The 23,206-nt window shown below is 40.3% G+C and overlaps 1 protein-coding gene across 8 annotated transcripts in view; it reads right to left on the bottom strand.

Annotated features, from left to right (window-relative positions):
- Phldb2 (pleckstrin homology like domain family B member 2) overlaps positions 1-23,206 on the bottom strand; it is a 95,527-nt gene that overhangs the window by 47,399 nt on the left and 24,922 nt on the right. For all 8 annotated transcript variants that reach the window (XM_051191556.1, XM_051191554.1, XM_051191558.1 and 5 more), the window contains exons 3-5: positions 10,392-10,775; positions 1,501-1,644; positions 299-436 (exon numbers count right to left, since the gene is read on the bottom strand). In XM_051191556.1, the coding sequence (XP_051047513.1) occupies positions 299-436; positions 1,501-1,644; positions 10,392-10,775 (666 nt within the window). The remainder of the gene's footprint in view (positions 1-298; positions 437-1,500; positions 1,645-10,391; positions 10,776-23,206) is intronic.

Below are 23,206 nucleotides of genomic sequence, written 5' to 3' on the forward strand. Positions count from 1 at the left end.
TAATAAAACTTAATAAATGGAATCACAAACCAAAAAACAGAATCAGAAGAGGAGAAAGGCTAATGGGAAAAAAAAAGAACTTACTCATGAACCAGGCTGCCACGAGATGTCAGGGTTTCTGAATACCTGCTGCCTATTACCTGGCTTGTCTTTGTTTGAGACAACAGAGGACTTAAGAATGTTTCTCTAAAGCCATAATTTTCAGCCCAAATCATGCAATTCAGTTTAACATTTAAATTCCAGTAGCTGGAACACCCGCCTCTCCCCTAAAAAGCACATTCTAATATAGTCTGTTTACCTTGGTCTTTTCGCCTACGATGTTCTTTTCTAGTTCTGTGATTTTCCGGTTTAGATGATCCAGAATCTCCTTTTCTTTCATGAGTTCAGCCATCTCAGATTTCTGCTCCCCATCCAAAAGAGCGCATTCCATATCCAACTAAGGACATAAAAGAAAGCTCAGAAACATTTCACCTTCAGGAACGACTGCCCACCACCAAGGTGCAGGCTTAACAGGTTCTCAATAAGTGTTACCAAACAGCCAGATTGTGAGGTTTAGGCATAAAATCTGGGAGGCCTGCCTAAGAAAGCTGGATCAGGGGAGCCCACTATGGATTGCCTTAAAATGCTAGTTACCTGAGCACTTCACTTTCCAACTGCAACTTCCCTTCAGGGATACTTTGCCTATTTGCTTAGGCTTTAGCTCAAGAATAAACGGCCTGGAGTACAGCCAGCTCTTGTTTGTCCCTGGAGTCTAAGAAGTGAGCACTATTCCACCCCCATAAGAGAGGCCCACATTCCTAGAGGATTCCAGGGGTACAGGAGATGACAGGTGAGGAGTCCCCTCACTGTACTCAGTACTGTTGGCACCATCTGTGACATGAACACTCCACCTCCCAACCCAGGCAGAATTCTGTGTTTTCTGCCACTCCATACGATGGTAACATTTAAACGGTCACTGTCTTCTGCTTCTATTAAATGAGGGAATCTACCTCCTGTTCTGCAAATCTACAGAAAGTTGGTTTTATGTTTAATTCGCATGTGAATCCTTTTATACTATCTACATGATACCAATGTATACTAAGAATGCTCATAAAATGTTAGTCAGATTTGAACTTGAATGCTTCATAAGTAGAGGTTAATTTAGCAATTGGTTCTGCAATCAGAAAGCACATATCTCATTAATCCAAAAGCTTGGCTAGATGTAAAGTGTATTAAAGCTGACTTAATATGTTTATATCATCAGATTACACAACACACACACGAGCACACACACACAAACACACACACACGCACACACACACACACACACACACAGAGAGAGAGAGAGAGAGAGAGAGAGAGAGAGAGAGAGAGAATGTGAGGCAGGGGTCTCTACAAATGATTCTTACTGAACAAAAACAGAGAGGAGACTGTTTGGTCATGTTGACCTCCATGCAGTCACCTCTCAGGTCTGTTCCACAATGAGCTGAAATACCTAAGAGAGAGATGATGAGCTTATACCTCTCTGGAAGATTCGTCCATTTGGTCATTTATGTCTTTGATTTTCTGTTCAAGCTCCTCAAGGTTGTTCAGAATCACCATCCGGGCGTCTTCCATTGCAGCCAACTCCTGAGTCCTCTGTTCCTCATCTATATCCTCTGGGGTCTGTGGTCAAGCAAAGCAGATATGGGTTATTCCCGCTTCAGCTCTAGAATTTTCCTCTTAGACTTATAAAGCAGCTGCAAGGCTTAATGGGCCGGTGTTCCTCCACGTGGGTATAATTGAGAGGATCAACCTGAGCTACAGGAGACCTTTCTCAACCAAACAAAATAAATCAATCAAAAATCATTTTAAAGAGCACCTGGGACAATCTCATTGAACTCTAAAGCATTTTCTCCCAGAGAATACACTGCTCTACTCAATTACATACCTAGACAAGAGCCAACAAACCAATGTCCATCCACAAATTCATATTCTTTTACAGCTTCAAAGAACTAAGAGGCTATCCAGATGAGGGAGTGGTAGAATGCGGAGATGAAGTGGCCTCTCCAGTATTGTAAAGTTCAACACAGCGTGCACACACACACCAGGGAACCAGAAACAAGGCTGGACCTTTGACACCTTCCTTCAGGCGATCTCTCAGCACGGTGCTATGTTGCTAGCTTCCTTAAAAACTCCATCTGTAGAAGCCTTTTAACCTTCTAGTCACACTGCTAGGTCTTGCTATCAGGGTTGCCTCTGATTAAATATTTATACTTATTTGCTCCTCATACAAGGTGGACATCAGCTTTGTAATGACAATGTCACACAATGTCAAATGGCATATTTGATACTGCTAGTGGATGCCGCATGTGTTGTGTTAGTTCACATAGATGTCCTATAGACCATCTTCCTACATGGTTAAGATGTCAAGAGGACTGAGAATAAGATACTGGTCACCATTTATTACACAGAATAACCCAGGTTTCAAGGAAAGAGATGAGAATGCCCAACACTTGCAGTGACAAGGCATTCCCATAGTCTCACACATTTAATGGTAAATTTGGGGGGGGAAGGAATCCTGTGCATGATATACAAAGCCCAGCATGCAGACCCACTGCTTAAAAGGAAAACAGACTTCATCAAAATTGCCTCTTCTCCCTAGGAGTTTGGATTAGGTATCTTGAATGTCACCTGGTGGAGATAAAAAAAAAAAAAAGCTTTCTGTATAAAAAGAGATGCCAGGGGTGTTACATTATTATTTAATTTTTGTATCTTTTGAAATAAAGTGATTTTGGTGGTAAGTTGGTGACCAGAAAGTCCACAACTTAAAAATGAAAACAGCAGCACAGTTAAGTAAATTCTTGAGGATCCCTCTTTAATACTTAAAAAGATCATTCACAGGACATGGTGGTAAATATTTATAATTCCAGGATGTGGGAGGCAGTGTTAGAAGGACTGCTCATACTACATGACAGCCTGATCTACTCAGCAAAACTGAGGCTAGCCAGGGCTACAAGAAGAAGACCAGGTCTCAGAAAACCCAACCAACCAACCCAACCAAACCAACCAACCAACCAACCAACCAACCAACCCAACCAAACCAACCAACCAACCAACCAACCCAATCAAACCAATCAACCAACCAACCAACCAACCAACCAACCCAACCAACCAACCCAACCAACCAACCCAACCCAACCAGCCAACTACCACAATAATTAGAGTAACCAAACAATCACCGCACTTAAGCATACCTTACTGCATTCATTTGGTTCTTAATCCCAATATAACTTTAAGAAAATGTGTACCATGTTAGTGTCTACATGATTCATCTGTATTCTTCATTTCTTTACCCTATTTTGTAGTTCCAAAAGGAGACTGAATGACTAAAAATTCAGTCTTGGCCCAGTGTGGTGACTCACATCTTTAATCCCAGCACTCCTGAGGCAGAAACAAGCAGATCTCTGTGAATTTAAGGCCAATAGATACAAAACATTGGACTCACAAAGATATGATAGATGATAAAATATTTTCTTTAATTTTGCCAAATACAAATAGACTTGATATTGTAACTACAATTCTTACTTTATAACTTTTTGTTGTATATAATCTTACTATGTTAAAGTTAAAACTTTCCTTTTTTTTTGTTTTAGACAAAAGGGGGAAATGTTGTGGAATAATCCTCTTTTATACTATAAATATTTGTTACTCGAACTGGTTTAATAAAATGCTGATTGGTCAGGTAGGAAGTATAGGTGGGACAACCAAACTAAGGATGAAGAAGGGTAGAGTCAAGAGACTCTGGCCAGACAAGGAGAGAACAAGATGAGGATAATGTATGGAAAAGAGGTTCTGCCACATGGCAGAGTGTAAATAAGGAATGAGGATTAACTTAAAATGTAAGAGCTAATTAATAATAAGCTTAAGATATTGGTTGAACCCTTATAAGTAATATTAAGCTTCTGTGTGCTGATTTGCAAAGCAGCTGCCATGTATTTGGGCCCAGTGGCTCTGAAACAGGAAACTTCTGTCTATACAGTATCTCCCTATGACACACTACAGCTACCACAAGATTGTTTTTTTTTTTTTTAAATTTTATTTTATTATTTTGCAGGGAGCTTGCCAGAGCAGAGGGCAGATATGAGGGAATGTGTAGATGAATGGGATCAGGATGCAAGATGTGAAATCCACAAAGAGACAATCAAAAGTTAAAAAAAAAAAATCTAGTATCTCAGTAGGTTAGAACAAAGGCAGATAGGTCTTTCAAGGTTTGACATTTAGTTTTTTTTTTATAGTCATCTTAAACCCACTATCTCACCTACTAATAAAACAACTGCTGACATTTTCTATCACAAAGAGTGAAGTTTATTGCCTCAGTGCTCAGGCATTTGCTTTAGACTGTGAATGGCACTCAACACCACTACCTAGTAAGTGCAGGAAAGCCTGGTGGCCTTCAGTATCCTGTTGGGTCAACATCGAATATTAGGTTTCTACTTCCAATGGCTTTTAAATATATCTGTCGCCAGTGGAAGCAATGCATTAGGAGAAGACAAAACAAAAGAACAGTCTTCAAACTGTACACTTTGTAGGGTAAGGAGTGATGATAATTAATAATAGACATGTTAAGTATTTATATGCTCCAAAGCTTTTACAAACTCTATCACAATGGAAATATTTAGCAGACAGGAGGCTACTTTCTTCAATAAGGGCTTTTGGAAATTGTTGGGACATATTCAAGAGGCATTTTAAAACTGAATGCATTCATTTGTTTTTGAAGAGTTAGATGGGAGATGTCATTCTGTATATGTTTCTGGCCAAAGCACTGTTGGCCAATAGGAAAGGAGGATAGGAGGGACTAGGAGACGAGGAGGAAGAGGAAGTAGTAAGGAGGGCCAAGATGGAGAGTCTGGAGAGAGCAGTATGCTGCAGCCGGCTCCGGGTAAGAAGACCCACGGGAAATACATAGATAACACAAATGGGTTAATACTTAAGACAGAGCTAGCCAATAAGAAACTAACACCTGGCCAATAGCATTGTATCAAATACAGAGTCTCAGTGTGTTATTTGGGCTGGCGGGGCGGCGGGACAAGACCGGGCGGAGGGTGGAAAAACCGTACACCTTACAAGAGTTCTTTATTTGTATATGTTTTGACTGCACCCATGTCTGTGCCCAAGAGCAGAAGAGGGTGTCAGATTCCCTGGAACTGGAGTTATAGCAGTTGTGAGACATCTGAGGTGTGGATACTGTGAATTGAACCTAGATCCTCTGCAGGAGCAACAAATACTCTTAACCACTGAGAGATCTCTGCAGTCACCAAACTGAGTGTTTTGTGACAGAATGGAAGGAAAGTTGTATTGCAATCTCATTAATAACAGAATAAATAAAATTGGTAGAACCAACCTTGTGACAGAAGATGGATATCTTTAATTATATTTAATTATATGGTGACTAAAACGGGAAATTTTGAACACATTGCCCTTTATTTCAAGTGTGGGATGCATTTTTATAGTAAGTGTAGAACTATATCAGCAAATACGTCATCTTTGAGGTAACTTGGTTCACAAAGAAGCAGAAGAGAGGGTAGGAATATGATTTCTACTCCCATCACATTTTATACACCTCCTGCAGCTTGCTGAGGTGCATGGCTTGTCACTGTGGACGGAACAATCACCGAAAAATAGGCCAGGAGCTGTCTATGAGTCAGCTGCCTCAGATAGTGGTAGATAACTTCATGAAGACCATTCAAATGAGTGTATTTCCAAGGTCATGAACATCTTTCGGTGTTAGGTAAACTAAGTTTCTAACTGGTAAATTTCAGCTTTCCTAAATGTCCTAAAAATCTTTGTTTATGATAGATTCTGAGTGTGTGTTTTTAATATTCCTCTCTTCTCTACTTTACCACTTACCAATTTAACTAATAATAAGCGCAATTTCAGCTTTCCTAAATGTCCTAAAAATCTTTGTTTATGATAGATTCTGAGTGTGTGTTTTTAATATTCCTCTCTTCTCTACTTTACCACTTACCAATTTAACTAATAATAAGCACTGTACTTCATTAAGCAAATAATCCAGGAGCACAGTTTTAGGAAGAGGACACTCCAAACAGAGGACCAGGAGGTTTGTCTAAGTTTTCTGCTTCTGTTCTTGAGTTATCAGAGGCCTGCATTTGAAAGCTAGGTGAAAACTTATCCCTTGGAACCCATTGCCCTCTCATTTGCACCCTCACGTGCTTGGTGGCCCTCCGAGCTGAGTTTGATGTTTCCTGGATCTACCAATACACTCTCAGACAATGGACTCTGCATTACTCTCCAGGGCCTCCAATTTCACAAGACCTTGTTTGAGCAAATTAAAGCCTCTGCTGCATCTGCTTATTTAGACAAGCTTCCCTGTCATAGCCGTCTCCCAGAAGACACACTTTATTTAAAGAGAATATACAGCTCAACGATATTAACAACATCAAGCTACTCTCTATAAAGGAGAAGAAATAGAAAATAAAGATGATGGGATGTCACAAATCTGTAAGAAAGCCGCTGATGATAACTCTGCAGTTTCAAAGGGATTTACTTACTTTTCCTGAGTATCCAATAATTTTCTCAAAAAATGTATTTTTATTTCATCTGTATAGGTGTCTCACTTGCATGTATGTCTTTGAACCATGTGCATATTGTGTCTATGGAAGCCAGAAGAGGACATCTGATTCCCTGGAACTGGAGCAACAGACCACTGTTTCCTACCACATGGATGCTGGGAAGTGTACCCAGGCCCTCTGAAAGTACAGCTAGTGCCCTGAAACACTGAGACATCTCTTCTGCCCCAACACAGTAATTTTTCACTTGCCCCCCACCCCCATCTTTCCATCCTAATTGCTAAGTTTCAACTTGTTATCAGGAAGGCCAGATGTGCTATTGAGAATTTCTCTCCTCTGAGAATTTATGTAAGAGAAATATGGCATAAGAAGGAGGAAGTGATTGATGTACACCATATATTTAACACGCCACAATCCTGGTGTGTAACAGGAGGTGCTCAATAATACATGAGAACTTCTGACCAGGAAGAATCAGTATGAAAGTACTGCTATATAGTTAAGCTAAAAACATAAAACCACACATGCAAGCTTCCTTGAATAATGATTCATGTGAAAACTGGGACTTAGTATCATGGTGTGACATTCAAATGTCCCTTTTTAAAGTTAATAGTGCTACTGTTAATATTTACATTTTTGTTTAGGGTAGGTTTTGGTGTGTGTGTGTGTGTGTGTGTGCTTGTCTTCTTTTTGTGGGTAGTGCTGGACACTAAACCCATGGTTTTGTGCAAGCCTTTTACCACTGAATTATATCCCTGATGTCTCTCTCTCTCTCTCTCTCTCTCTCTCTCTCCCTTCCTTTCTTTTTGTTTTGTTTTAAGACAGGGTTTCTCTGTATTGTTTTGGAGTCTGTCCTGGAACTTTCTCTGTAGACCAGGCTGGCCTCCTGATGTTTCTATTAAAGGATCAATATTTGGACTGGAGAGATAGCTTAAGGGTTAAAAGCACTTCCTGCTCTTGTAGAGGACCCAGCTTCAAAATCCCAGCATCTACATGTAACCAGTCCCAGGGAACCAATGCCCTCTTCTGACTTCCAGGGGTACCAGGCATGTATTGGGGGAGGGACACAGATATACCTGCTGGCAAGACATTTAAACATATAAAATAATTTTAAAAAAAATGTTATGTATCCTTCTAACAAAGAAACAAACAAAAAACAAACAAAAGCCCCAAATTAAAAGATCTTTTGTTAATATAATTTTGTGGCTATGAGGGTTAAAGATTGTAGATGGCATTATATTAAGATTTACTTTAGTTAGTAAAATCTATTCATTTTTAAATATATCAACCCACTTCATACTTGGGGTAGCATTTCTCTCTTATCTTGGTATTTTAATTTAGCCAAATTTTAATTCTAAACATCCTTTTTGCAAAAACAATTTTGCAAATTTTTAGAAACTTCTCTAGAAAACAAAAATTCTTAACCTGTGTAGAAAAAAAGTAACACTAAAAAATGTCATTGAACTTCATTTTTAAAACCTTCAAATTTGGGAGATTTTTGTAAGCCAGTATACAATCAGAAGACTGGGTAATAATTATGACTACCAGTAAATATTAAACCCTTACATTTCTAAAACGGGTAATAAATAAAGCCACTGGGAAGGTCTCCCGTAACAAAAGACTAATGCTACCAACAATCACTTCTTATAATTATTTTGTTTTGTTTTGTTTTTCAAGACAGGGTTTATCTGTGTAGTTTTGAAGCCTTTCCCGGAACTTGCTCTGTAGACCAGGCTGGCCTCAACTTCAGAGATCCGCTTACCTCTGCCTCTTGAGTGCTGGGATTAAAGGTGTGTACCACTAATGCCTGGCTGCATTTCTTATAATTAAGTAAAGGTTGGATAAATAAATTTTAAAGAAAGAGTCAAAATGAAAAATATTTTGAAATATGAAAAGGTACCGATTTTATGCATAATTACAGATAAATTTAAAATACCTTTCAGCTTGGAAAATTGAAAAATTATGACAGTACACAGCCTTAACAAGGGCATGGGGAATACATTGTGCCATAAACTAGTGAAAGTGAAAGGCAGAAAGATGATCTTTTTAAAAAACTTTTTGAGATTATAATAATATTATAGCATTTATTTCTCCCATTTTCTCCCCTTAAATCCTCCCCACCCTCCCATATACCATTCCCCACTCTCCTTAGAATACAGGGCCTCTTTTCAATACACACACACACACACACACACACACACACACACACACACACACATATATATACTGACTCAATATGATGTTGCTTGTGTGTGTGTTTTCAATACTGACCATTTGATACTGGACATGTTGTCTTCCCTGGGGAAGACCATCTCTCCCATTCCCACCCTTTCCCAACTGTGCAGAGCAACTATATGTTAAGGGAGTACAGCTTGTGTATGTTCATACATAAAATGAATAATGTACAAGCTGGGCATAGTGACTCATACCTGTAGTCCCAGAACTCAGGAGACTGAGTTTCAGTAAGTGACCTAACAGGTACATAGAAGTATATATCACAGAAAATGATTACATGTGAATTTTATTATCCCAAACTGGGAATGATATGTGTGCTCCTTCCACTAATCCTAATCCAAACAATAATGTTGCAGAGAAATGCAACTTAAAAAGCACATTGGCATTCCATCTCACCCTGTAAGAATTTCTATTGTCAAGGAAACAATGTGTGGTGGAGTGGGGGAGACCTAACACACTGATGATTGAAATGTAATTTAGTGCAGACACTACAGAAATCAGTATGGAGATTCCGCAAAAAAAAAAAAAAAAAAAAAAAAAAAAAAAGAAAAGAAAAAAGAAAAATAGAACTTCTGTATGAGCCAGCAGTATCACTCCTGAGTATATACCCTAAGGGTTCCAAGTCAGCATCCCACAGAGGTAGTTTCATATCCAAGTGTATTGTCTACTGTACAATATAGACACACACACACACACACACACACACACACACACACACACACACACATGCATGCCAAAGCAGTATCACCTAGCCACAAGAAGGAAAGAAATTATGCCACCATGGGACAATGGTTGAAACTGGGGACCGCCATGTTAAGTGAAATAACCCAGTCTCATGTTTTCTTTCATATATGAGGTGGGAGGAGCAGGCAAGTAGAATGGGGACTATTAAGAAAGTGAAGTGAGAAAATGGGGAGGGACAGGGAAAAGAAAGGGTAACAGAGGAGATGAATATGATCCAGTTACGTCCGTCATAGGCATGTGTGGACGTTTCATGATGAAACTCGCCCAACTAATATATGCTCAGCAAAACAATTTAAAATGCTATGAATAAAAAACTTCCATCAGAATTCTGAAACACTAAGTAGGATAGTGCAGCATACACAAATGCCCCTTTAATGGAGCGAGGTCATGAAGAACAATGGGTGTGTGCATGAATCCACGCGCAGGCAATACAACAAGGCACACACATAGCAAGGCACGTAAGCAAGACGCACAGCTTTACTTCACTTAAGTGAATGGCTGAGATGTGCAGGGAGAAGGTATCGGATGGCCGCATCTTCACAGTGCAAATGTTACTTTACAGCAGTGGTTCTCAACCTTCCCAATGCTGTGACCCTTTAACACACACATTTCCCATGTTTTGGTGATCCCCTCAACCAGAAAATTACTTTTGTTGCTATTTCATACTGTAATTTTGCTACAGTTATGAATTGTAATATAATATCTATGTTTTCTTATGGTCTTAGGTGACCCCTGTGAAAGGGTCATTGCTCCCCAAAGGGGTCGTAACCCAACCCTAAGTACCTCTTCCGTGGAAGCTGTATTTCCATGTCAAGAAAATGCCTGTGTTTGGCCCTGTTCCCCAGTGGTCTTTCCACCCAATATTACCTTCGGTAGGATACTGAGGTAGGAGGACTCATTGGATGTTTTCAGAAACGCAGCTGAGGATGGCGGGGGCGTCCTGGTGAGGTCGCCAAGCAGTTCATCATTCCTGCTGCCCCTGGGGGCCAGGAAACTGGCACTGTGACTGAGGCTCCCGAAGCCAGCGACATCAACATCCTGGAGAGAGCCTTTCCGATGGCACCTGTACCTGGCATCCGGGCACACCAGAGCCTCCTCAAACACAGACTCTTCATCAGACAGCTGCAGCTTCTCAAGCTCCTTGTTGATTTTCTGCACATCAGCCACCGTGGTGCCAGCTGACAGGCGTCGACCGTCCGGCTTCGTGTACTCAGCACAGAGACTAAGGATGGTCTCCAGCCGCTGCCGCTCCTACAACATGAAAGGAGGCGAGGTCACTCACTGAGGGTGGCAGAAGGGAGTCAACTCCGGACTGACTTTGGAGCTGGAGGGCTGGTTCACATACTGATCCTTCCTCCTGCTTGCCCGCCTGTCCTCCCTGCCTCCTTCCTCTTTGAGATAAGATCCCTTGCTGTCTATCATTGAATTCATAATCCTCCTCTCTTGAAGGCTGGGAATAGTATGGAACAGTTTGTCATCCCTGGTTTCTCCTCTAAACCTGCTGCTAGCTTCCTGCCCTTCACCTGTGTATACTTGTGCTGACTTGTAGCATACATCAGATTCCAATAAGCATCACCTTGATTTTTCAAGTCTCCAACACTTTGAATATGAATATTTTTCTTTAAGTCTTCCTTTCTTAGCTCCCTCCTTCTAACCCACCTTTAACAACAACTAGCTCTCCCAGTATTACGGATTTAACACTTGCGCTTAAAACTGAACACTCTAGCTTCACAGAGAAATGCTCTTTTTCACTGTTAGACACATCAAGAGAAATTTGGCATTTAAAGTATCTTTCAACGCATAGGCTTTGTCTGTGTCTTCCTTTTTTTCTTACATTAAAATTTCAAACCTTTTAAAATGACTGGTCACTGTGTAAAGGTCTTCTTTAGTTCTTCATATGAAGAAAACCATCTATTAAATGTATAGATGGCTCCACCAGAACAGACATGAACTGACAAGCTGGGTGACCTGAGTTCAGTCCCTAGGACTTCCATGATTAAAGGAAGAGAGCTGATTGTTGCAAGTTGTCCTCTGACCTTCATATATAAGCTATGGCATATGTGCAAACTTGTGCTCCTGAACACACATGCATAAACACACACACACACACACACAAATAATATATAATTAAAATGTATAATTGTTGCAATAAAATAAAACACATTTCATATCAAGTCCAGATAGAATGACATCAATATAGCTCAAACCCCAAAATCATTGAATGTGCAATTTGTGTACCTGAAAAATAAAATGGTAATTGACTTAAAAAAGGAAAACAGGCCACAGGCCATCAAGGTCTCTAACGATACCACTCACTAACTGACCCCTCATCAGACTCCATATAAAAACCTAGACATTTATAATTTTAAGCAAATTAATAACATAGTTATGAACAGCAGGAAATAATTTACCAAGTGGTTCTCATAAGCCTAGACAGCCAGGCCTGGGGTGGGGAGCCTCACATAAATCTAATACCAAAATGAAAACAAGAACCCAGACCGAAGGCCATCTGTTATGATTAAATTCTACCACACTGGAAAGAGACTTCAAAGCCCCCCATAGAAAAAACATTTCACAAACTGGCCATCAGCAACAAAACAGAAACATATTCTGCACACTGTGCTGCTTATTTTCATTGCAATTGCAGCTAATTTGTGAAGGCAAATTCAGAGTTACTTCTTTCTCAGTCGCAGTAGTAACAAAGAAGTAACACACCACTATGCTTCCCTGGTTTCCATTCAATGTTCTAACTGACTAATTTGAACTCGTTTCAAGTGTCCCTGATGGATGTGTGCCTTGTGAAGTAGCCCCCTCCCTCTAAAAATGTAATAACTTGATCAAAAAGTCCATTGAACTGGTCCCTGTAAACTCCCACCTCCCTGCCATTGCATGAACGTCTGGGCTCCAGCTGCAGGTCTGTCCTCATGGCCTCTTCCCAGGCCGGCGCTTATAGCTGGACAAGCCCAGCTCTTTTCATCCAGGAGTGCTGGCCCTTATTTATCTCTGCAGCTGCCACCAGCTGCCAAGCCCTTCCCACCCCAGCTCTAGTGGGAGGCAGTAGGGGATACATCATCTATCATTTTAAAGGACCCAATAATAAAGACTAGTCTACACAGGAATACATTAAAAAAAAAAAAAAAAAAAAAAAAACCAAACAAACAAAAAAACACTTTGTGAGGGCATAGGTAAGAAGGGACATGGGTTAGTTACATCTTCACCTTTCTGTACAACATATGCATTCAAGACTAAATCTCCAAAGAAAACCCCCCTTTCTGCAATTTGGGTTTAAATGGAGGCATCTAGAATCAGTCTTGGTCTTCATAAACCACATAGGATATACACAGTTATCGTTGTCATTTGGGATTATCTGACATTATTGATTTGCATTTCCCAGGAACCCAGGAAACCGTATAATCTTCAAATGAAGGAAAGCTACTCCTGCCTAGACTAGGAAACACAGCAACATTCCTCCCACATCTCCTTCCCAAAATAGTTGCCTTTGCTGCCCGGGCTGTTGCTTAATTTCAGAGGGAATAAATGATCCCATCCCTAAGATGGATGCTATTTCAGACAGGGAGACGCAGTATTCAAAGGCTTGTGCACAGGAAGTTTGGTCTACTGGTATGTGTCTTGCTATTCTTATCACCCCATTCGCAGCCAATCTGTCCAGATTGAATCAGACACACATGCAGCACCGCTGCCGACAAATCTAAAAGAAATCCATGTGGTGCCAAGACACACTGGCCTCTTAGAAGCTGCACCGAAGAATAACATGCTGATACTGAGAAGTACGTCAGAAGGGGGACTGCAGAACATTTCAGAAAGCGCTCCAGCAAGCCTTTTAAGGAAAGCCCTGAGCTGAAGGAACCCTCTAGATACTCCTCCCTTCAGCTGCATCCACTCTGGTGTCTGGTTCCACAGTAGTCATCACATGGGGATCCTCCTTCTTTCCTGTATGACCTCAAGCCAGGGCACAAACCCCCCTCTGAGACTCAGTCTTCCTTGAAGCTTGGCATTGCAGTGTGCAAAGCCGGGGGTGGCCCACTATGAGATATCCACATCATCCTGTCCAGTGTCCCACATCAGTAATCTCCCATTTAGAAGACTGGTGGCTGCGAGTTCTGATGCCAAAATCACTGTGATGTTAAGTATTTAGGAAGCAAAACTATTCTAAAAACATTCCCTCTCTCTTATTTCTCCTTCCCCCATCTCTGTATCCCACACATACCCAGGAATTTTCAAGGGGTCATAATAGCTTAGAAAATGTAATGAAAATATTAATGCACAATTCTCTGACCTTAGACATTAACATTTTTTAGAGGTGTTGAAGGCTGGTAATACATTTTTATTTCCAAACTTTCTACTTTAGGTTACTTCTGCCATTGTTCTATTACATCCCCTAAATGAGACAATAAAAAACCACCCATTCACCCCAAAGCCAACATCTGCTGGTCTAGCTCACAAGATTGAGAAATACTGAATAAATAAATTATGTAGAAAACCAGCTAACAATGCACAAAACAGAAGTGAAATGCCTGCTGGATGATTTGTTATAATGTACTGAGTCAATTATTTCACAGGACAAGAAGTGTCACCCTATAGTAGTTACATATGAGTTAGTCAAAAGAAGTTCTCTCTTCAAAGGACCTCTTTTGACAGGTAGACATGGCTTTACTTTTCTCCCCCCCCCCTCTCTCCCTTTCCCTCTCTCTCTCTCCCTCTCCTTTTTAATGCTAGGGACTCACTTTTCCCATAATCATGAATTTTGGCAAAAAACTATTAAGTGGCTCGCTTCCTGTTGGTGTGCACAGAATATGTAGGTGAAAAAGGAGCCCTTCTTTATTCATATTTCAATAGGAGGTACAAAACAATGACCAGCTACAGAAACAGCAATTCACACAGGCTTACAAACACCCTATGGATTAAAGGTGGAAAGGCAGCTCAATGGCAGAGCATACAGAGATCTAAAAATGACTGTCAGAATGCCAAGAGATAGAGTTAAAAGCATGTATACAGAATTTCCAGGATGCCAGGAGCACAGGCTAATGTCTCAATTAAGTAGGCCTGGCTTGGTAATGGTGATGTACGCCTATAATCCCAGCATTTAAATTGTTACGACTCTTATATGTGTGTGTTTAAATCCCTTGAGATTAGTAACTGAGGTGTTAACATTTTCTCTTTTGGGCTCGGCCAAAATGGTTTTTCTCCACCCCATCCCCAAACTACATGGTCTTCAGATTTGTGCTGGCCAATGAAATGCAAGATGCAGTGGGTGACACTCCTGTACAACAAGAAAGTATCATTTACTACATGGCTTCCCTAGCTGGGGCAGACTGACACCAATAGAGGAAATGTGGAGCTGAGGTCTTAATCAAGCCACACTAGCCATGAAGTGTATACAAAAGAAATAGATCTATATTATTTTAAACCTCTGAAATAGATTGTACTCTTTCTTTTCCTAGAGAACAATTATGACTGATAACTTGTGCTTCATCGTATCAGGAAACTGACCCAATACTTGGAGACAAGGGACACACGGATCCTGGTAAAGAACCCTCAGTTGCTTACTGAATAAACATTATCTTTGTCCAAAGATAGACCTTCATTTAGGGCAGTCAGTAGGTTAGTAGTATTAATAAATGTAGGGTGGAGGTTGGATACTGCAAAGGGACTAATCATGTGATTTTCTATGGAAGCCTTTGGTCAGGGTCCACTCAACAATGTCTGAAACTCCATGGTCAATCAATCATCAATGAGACATACATGGCAAAGGCTCAATAAAACAAAATCTATAGACAACAGGCTTTCTGGTGTGCGTGTCCTGCCACATACTGCTGTCCAAGGCTGGTAGAATAGTGCATCCTGAGTCCCCTGCGAGAGATGATCCAAGTAATACTTCTGTTATCCTCTGGACACTGCCCAGTGGGCCTCTTCTTTTGGCTAGTGTCTATTGATTCCTTTCTCAAATGTTAGAACTGTAACCATTATTATGGCCTGCAAACACTTTTATGAGAACTTCTGATGGGAGATGTCATTCTGTACATGTTTCTCGTATTGGTTAATGAATAAAGCACTGTTGGCCAATAGGAAAGGAAGATAGGAGGGACTAGGAGATAAGGAGGAAATAGGAAGTAGTAAAGAGTCAAATGGAGAATCTGGAGAGAATAGAACCGCCAGCCGCCTCTCGCTGGTAAGACCACGTGGAAATACATAGAAATGGGTTAATAATTAAGACAGAGCTAGCCGATAAGAAACTAGCACCTGGCCAATAGCATTGCATCAAATACAGAGTCTCTGTGCATTATTTGGGGCTGGTGTGGCAGCAGGACAAGACTCGGCGGCGGGAGGAAAAAACCTTGTTACAAATGGCGCCCACGTGGCTAGTAAGAACTTCCACTTAAAATTTAACAGAAGCTTAAAAAAAGGGTTTTAGAAACAAAAGAACAGAGACAAGCAAGGTTTCTTGGTAACAACATTTTCTGGGTTGCACTCTGTTTTTTGTGAGATAAGCAAAAATTTCTGTGGCTCCTTTAAGAAAAGTTTCCTGACTCAGCATAAGCGGCAAAAAACCGCACTGCTAACAATTTATTGGTGTGTATGAGAGATGGCAATGGCAGTGACCACATCTCCAAGCCGGCTGCATGCCTGCTGGATGGTAGCGTTGACCAGGGCAATGACCACAGCTTTCATTGCTGGCAGTAAAGGTACTCGCCACCATCTTTGATAACCTCGGCAGAAACAACAAAGACTTTCATTTTAGCAATGTTGTTGTTTACCAGATAAAGACACGTGGCTACAAAAAGATAAAGATTTACAGTAAAGACAGATTCACATTAAGAAATCCTCTAAAGGTTTACAGTGTATTGTAAAATATATGTAGGCTTGGGAGAGAAAAGAAATAAAATGGTTTTAAAAGGACAGAGAACAGCTGGGTGTGGTGGCACACGCCTTTAATCCCAGCACTCCGGAGACAGAGGCAAGCAGATCTCTGTGATTTTAAAGTAAACCTGGGATGCAGAGTGAATTCCAGGACCGATAAAAGTTACACAGAGAAACCCTGTCTCAAAAAATGAAAAAATAAAAGTAAAATAAACAGTAATAATAAAGCCACGTAAAGATGAAAAGCTCAGAGAGAATCTGGTTACTGTATGCTATTGTGTTGTCTCTGCATTGTTTGACTGCTGAGAAAATAACAACAACTGATAAAGGAAATGCTGCTGCATTAATTCAATTTATATATTTTAACTGTGATTCTTACTTGATAACTGTTGTGTTATATATTTTGCTATGTTAAGCTTAAAACCCTTCTTTTTATTTAGACAGAAAAGAGGAGATGATGGGAGATGTCGTTCTGTATATGTTTCTCGTACTGGTTAATGAATAAAGCACTGTTGGCCAATGGGAAAGGAAGATAGGAGGGACTAGGAGACAAGGAGGAAATAGGAAGTAGTAAAGAGTCAAGATGGAGAATCTGGAGAGAATAGAACCGCCAGCCGCCTCTCGCTGGTAAGACCACGTGGAAATACATAGAAATGGGTTAATAATTAAGACAGAGCTAGCCGATAAGAAACTAGCACCTGGCCAATAGCATTGCATCAAATACAGAGTCTCTGTGCATTATTTGGGGCTGGTTCGGCGGCGGGACAAGACCAGTGGCGGCAGGGTGGAAAAACCCATACTCGTTACAAACTTCTAATGCATTATTGAATCTGATGCTGGCTTAGGGGACTATAGCTGGTGTCAGAGATGAAGTGCAGTGCAGAAAAAGCAATGTTTCACTTTGGAACTGGCCTTCCCATTTACCCAAACTCATCTTTCTACTGTCCTGATCAATTCGGAACATACATCTCACTAAGAAGCTGTAGATTAGAGTACCTGGTTCTTATTACTTGGCCTTATGCATTACCTTCATGTGACATTTAACATTTAACTAAGAATATTATAGACTGTCTGAGAAGTCTACTTTCAGATTCATAGTCAAGGAAGTACCTCTTTTCTACCACATTTGATTGAAATAGTATTGACTCTGTGCCCATTAGTAGGGTTGGGCTGAAATCTGTGCCCATCAATAGGGTTGAGATGAAATGGGAAGCATCTACAAAATGAAAGGTCAGTAGCTTTATGTGGTTGTGTCTACTTGGGAGGCAACTGCAGGTTTTTGGAAAGAGGCAAATACTAACTGATCACCAAAGTTGTCTTATGCACAAATTGCTTTAAAGATTTTATTAATGCACTTATTCTCCTCCTCCATGACAACAGTCATGGGAATAAGACATAAAGAAATAACCAACACATTTAACTCTGATTTTCAATATTCCTTCAAGATACTAACTCCATTGAAATAAAACAACACATTGCCTAAGGAGATGGAGACCATCTTGCATAAATGTCCTAATCTTCCTCCTCTGTCCCTCTTCTGTGTTACTGCAGCTAAGCATACAACTCAGGGCCAGACCCCTAGAGTTTGAATTCTGGTTCTGGATATATTTGCAACTTTATGTAAGGCAGGTGCCTTGTGTTTTGCTTTAGCATTTCAAACTGGGTAACAAGAATGTGAATACTACAGTGCTGTGCTGAGGAGACCTCTCCCACTGTTATAGTAACCTCAAGGAAATAGTTTAAATGTCTCATTGTTATTCACTCCTCTATTCCCACCAATGCAGACCAACATATATTGGTCTGAATTTAACATATGGCATGTTAAATCCAATGGTGTAGATTCTAGAATGAATTAGTCTTAACAAGATCTATTTTCTAATATACATTTGATCCTTGACATAAAACCTGGGGTGCTACTCACAATGCCCTGGGCTCTGCCTTAAAACTTCAGAGGTCAGTTGAGTAATTGCATCACACCAACACCTGAGCAGTTTGTCACTTCCTGCCTTTGCTTGGACTCAGAGACTTTCAATTCGTTCAGCATCACATCATCAAGCACTTCTCCAACTTACACATATATAACTTACACACACATGCTACGTCTCCCTCTCACCCATTGCCTGTACTTCTATTACTAGCTGTGTCCCTATGTTAGGAGGGGCTAATGATTTAAAAAGATGTAATAGAAAAATATTTTAAGTAGTAAAAATTTAGTTATTAATACATGTAATAATGTAGTCTAAAACTATAGATTCATTATATATATATACATATATATATATATGTTGAGGTAGTGTTTATTTTTTATTTTCATGCATACCAAACATGCTAATATAATTTAACTACTAGTAATTTCTACCCAGCAATGTTTTCTTAGCTAAAATTTCCACCTTGTAATTATTTGTATTTTGTTAGGCAAACTCAGGTTGACCTTGCCCAGCAGATCCTTCTAACTAGGGTCCTCTGCATTCCTATCTTTTTGACACATTTTGTCATTTAAAGCCAACCAGCAAGTGAAGTTTTATTTTGAAACAAATTAAAGGCGAAAGGCCCTTGATATTAACATATATTATGCAAAAATACTATGAGTGACATTGTAGCATTGGGGAGTGCATATATGTATATTTCCTTATTGAAGCACTAGTTCAAAAATAAGGAAAATTCATGACAGAAAAACAACATTTCCATATAGCATCTAAGAAAACCTCCAGATGACTTTACTGTCACGTTAACAGTGTTTCAGAAGAACTTCCATCAAGACATGAACCCCATTATAGAAGCCAAGTGGGGGCTACACCATCAGAGCACCAACATAACCATTATCTGCCTATTCTTTGCCTTGACCAAATTCTTGTCTCTTCTGAAACAATATAGTCTACAAAACACAGATGAAAAATTATTTCAGAATTTTACATACTATTTTATTTTGTTCAATGAAAACTGGTCTGTGGTTGGCACCAGATGATTAAAACTTTACACTCTAAGCTCTATCCTTGGGTCTAGAGAGATGACTCAGCAGTTAGGGGAAGCTCTTATGAGAGGATGAGAGGATCTGGGTTCAGTTCCCAGCACCCACATAATGGCTCCCAACCATCTGTGACTCCAGTTTCTGGGGATCCAATGCCCTCTTGTTTGGTCTCTACAGGTACCAGGCATGCATATGGTACACATACATACATGCAGGCACAACATTCACACATATAAAACAAAAAATAAATAACTAAGAAAACCTTTATTTACCTTCTTTTAAAATGCAATGATTCTTCGTACATGAAGAAGACAAAGAAAAATGTAGGAAAACTACATGTAAAAAAAGAGAAAGTGGACTGCCACCAAAAAAAAAAAAAAAAAAAAATCATGTAATATGGTTAGTTATTAGCCCTAAAACATGGAAAATGCTATATGCTAAAATTTAAAAACATCACATGAACCCTTCTTTATACATGGGAAATACATTTGCATTTGGGAATGTTAGGAAGCTGATAGCATTTCACAAGGACAATTTGTGAAACTGTAGTCTGCCTGACATGGTTTAGACCCCAACTACATCATCTGCTAAAAGAGTAATAAATATTAAAAAAGAAATGACACTCTTAGGCCAACTCAGCATTTCCTACAGATTCTGTCTTTTCTCAAAATCCAAATAACAATCCCAGAGCAATGGTATGAGGAACATCAACTTCTTTAAAACCAATTACTTCAGTCGAACATACCACACAAAAAGATGCACCTAAAGCCAAATGGACTTCATCTGAGCCAAGCCTGTGACTGTTCTGAACTTCATTAAGCTAATCTTCCTCATTTCAGCCCAGGGCAAGATGAAGGAGACACACTCTCCCCTATTCCTTCCTCTTAACTTCTGCATATTTTACATAAGATGAAAAGACCATGAGAAAGAGGACAGAGGGAGGCAGATGAACTGGGGTTGTAGGGAATAGGGCTGGGGGCAGGAGGGGGGTGCCACAAAAATGTAGCCAGTAAGATGACACATGTCTGAAAACCTGGGTTTGACACCCAGGACCCACATGGTAGAGTAGGAGAACTTGACTCTTGCAAGCTGTACTCTGACCTCCTCAGACATGATGTGCCATAAGGGCAAGTGTGCATGCGCACGCACGCACACAGCTGTCCACAAAGTAAGCAAATAAACACGTAATTAAAATTCTTAAATGAAGTTTTTTTTGTTGTTTGTTTTTTGTTTTTGTTTTTTGTTTTTTTTTCTGAAAAGACAGACATGATCTGTGGGTGTGACTCAGTTATTCTGGGACTTGTCCAGAATGCACAAGGCTCCGAGTTTGATCCTAAGAATTGCAAAAATTAAGCAATGCACACTTGCACTCTCATCATGTGGGAAGTAGAGACGGGAAGATCAGAAGGTCAGGGTTATGTCCAGCTACATAACAGTTGGAAGGCACCCTGGGCTACATGAACCCCTATCTGAAAAGGAAAGAAAAAAACAACAGAGTTTGGTGTGCTGGCACATGTCTTTAATCCCACCCAACACCTAGCAGGCAGAAGGAGGTACATTTCAGTGAGTTGGGACCAGTCTGGTATGCACACCAGTTCCATCCCAGCCAGGGCTATATATACAGTGAGACCTTGTCTCAAAACCAAAGCTGTAAGTATGAGTCTGGGATTCTCTTTGCCTCGTGCACTATTGTAGAGCCTAGAGGAGAGACAGCATACAGAACCATGACTCAGTCTCCAGAGAACAGGGAAGCCTATAGGTTAGACTGTTGAGTCATTATAAAATGAACAACATTTTTCAAAAGAAGAACCTATCTGTGATTACTAGAGGGTATGAGAGGGAGCGAGTGTAACATTTAGAAGGTCAGCGTAGCAGAGACTGTTCCAGTGCCTAGACAGCCCGAATGCCCTGTTCTCTAGGCTAATGCACTCTATCCTGGAGGAAACTGATTAACAGGTACAACAGAGCTCTGCACTCTAACATTTCTAATCTTATCAGTTTTAATGTTTGCATATGAATCTACAATTATCTGAAAACTGAATGTTTAGTATTTCAAATCAGTCCCCCTCTAATGGGTCTGAACATGTACAACGAGACAACCGAAATGAAAAATTCCTGCCTTGGTTAGAATTTTGTCGATTTGACACATGCTAGAGTCATCTGAGAAGAGGGGACCTCAGATGAGGAAATGCCCCCATCAGACTGATCTGTGGACAAGACTGTGGGGCGTTTTCTTGATAGATGATTGACATGGAAGGGTCCAGCCCACTCTGGGCAGTGGCATCCCTGGGCAGATGGTTTTGAGTTGTATAAAAAAGCAGGCAGAGCCAGCTATAGAGAGCAAGATAGTGAGTATATTTATTCCTCTGTGGCCTCTGCTTAGGTCCTGCTGTGGCCTTCTGTCTTCAGGTCCCTGCTTGAATTCCGGTCCCAAGTCCCCTCAGTGACCATCTGTGGTGTGTAAGCATAAGCCAAACAAACCCCTTCCTCCCCATAGTTATTCTTTATCACAACAATAGGAAGAAACTAGGAAGGTGCCCATGAATGAAGTGACAAACGTGTTCCTATGGTGATACTTGTAAGTTTCTTTGCTTCTTAAAATATCAATCCCAAACTTTAGAAACATTGTCCATTGCAAATCTTCCCCTGAGCCTTTCCAGAATGAGGGAAGAGTAATAAACATTATCACATTAACCCAAAGTCACTGAAAACTATTGTCATACCCATTACAAAGCTTTTAATTTAGATACACTAATTAATTTACCAATGAGTATGAGGGTCACACTTACTGAAAAGTCTCAGCAGGCCCCTCTCAAGTGCTCAGATACTTTTGGCATCAACACAATGTATTTTCAATTTTCCTTTGTTTTTTGCACACGTGATCCATATTTTTTTTTTCCAGGAGCTTTGTTTATTATTTAAAAACTGGTGTTTCTTCTGTTACTGCCATAATGGATTTCAGGGATCTCTTATCAAAGCAGCCTTCTGTATTTTAGCACACAACCTGAGAGTGAAAAGCTTTGATACTTCAGAAGCCTCGGCGTTCACCTTCTGTGAAGCATTTCTAAATGCATGGCGCCATCAAGAGGCAGTAGCTTGTACTGCCACTGTAGTAAGAACCTAGGGCTTGCACTCAACTGTGTAGGAGCCATCAGTGCCACAGCCTATTGCAATATGGAATCACGTAGCCTTTTAGCTCTCTCTGCATTGCTCTCATGTGAGATCATGACATTAATGCTAACCACTGAGCTTCCTCCACACTCCTTTCCTGCATGTGTGTCTCCAGCAGGAGAGGGAGAAGGGGAAGGAGTGGCAATTCCTTTTCTGTTTACGGAGGATACCGGGCAGTCCTAGTTTGCTAATGATTGATCCTTCAATATTTAATGAATGCCTATGTATATGCCATCACTTTTCCATTTGAAAAATAAGAGAGAAAGCTCTCACTTGTTTCTCCAATGAACCACGGTGGTCTGAAGATAGATAACGTTGTATATATTACCCAGTGGTTATAGATTTATTTATTTAGAGACCAAGGAAAGCTGTTTACTTAGGAACATAGCTTATTTGGCTATAGACAGAACTGTCAACCCAATTCTGTGCTGCCCGATGCTGTGTACTTACTTTCAGCTACTTTTTAAAAAGCTTTGCCTAATGTGAGAAAGTTTAGAATGACTCTACCGTTCATAATTATTGCATTCTGTTTCTAAGCTGGTCCCATAGTACCTGAAAGTGGAAGAAGACAGACAAGGAGTTGTGGGGAATTACTGGCTACTTCAATGCGGAGTCTAAGGAAAGTTTCCACAGAAATCACTCAACTCAGTTCTCAGTCTGAACC

The sequence above is a fragment of the Phodopus roborovskii genome, unplaced genomic scaffold (assembly GCF_943737965.1).
Source record: "Phodopus roborovskii unplaced genomic scaffold, PHOROB, whole genome shotgun sequence".
NCBI lineage: Eukaryota > Metazoa > Chordata > Mammalia > Rodentia > Cricetidae > Phodopus > Phodopus roborovskii.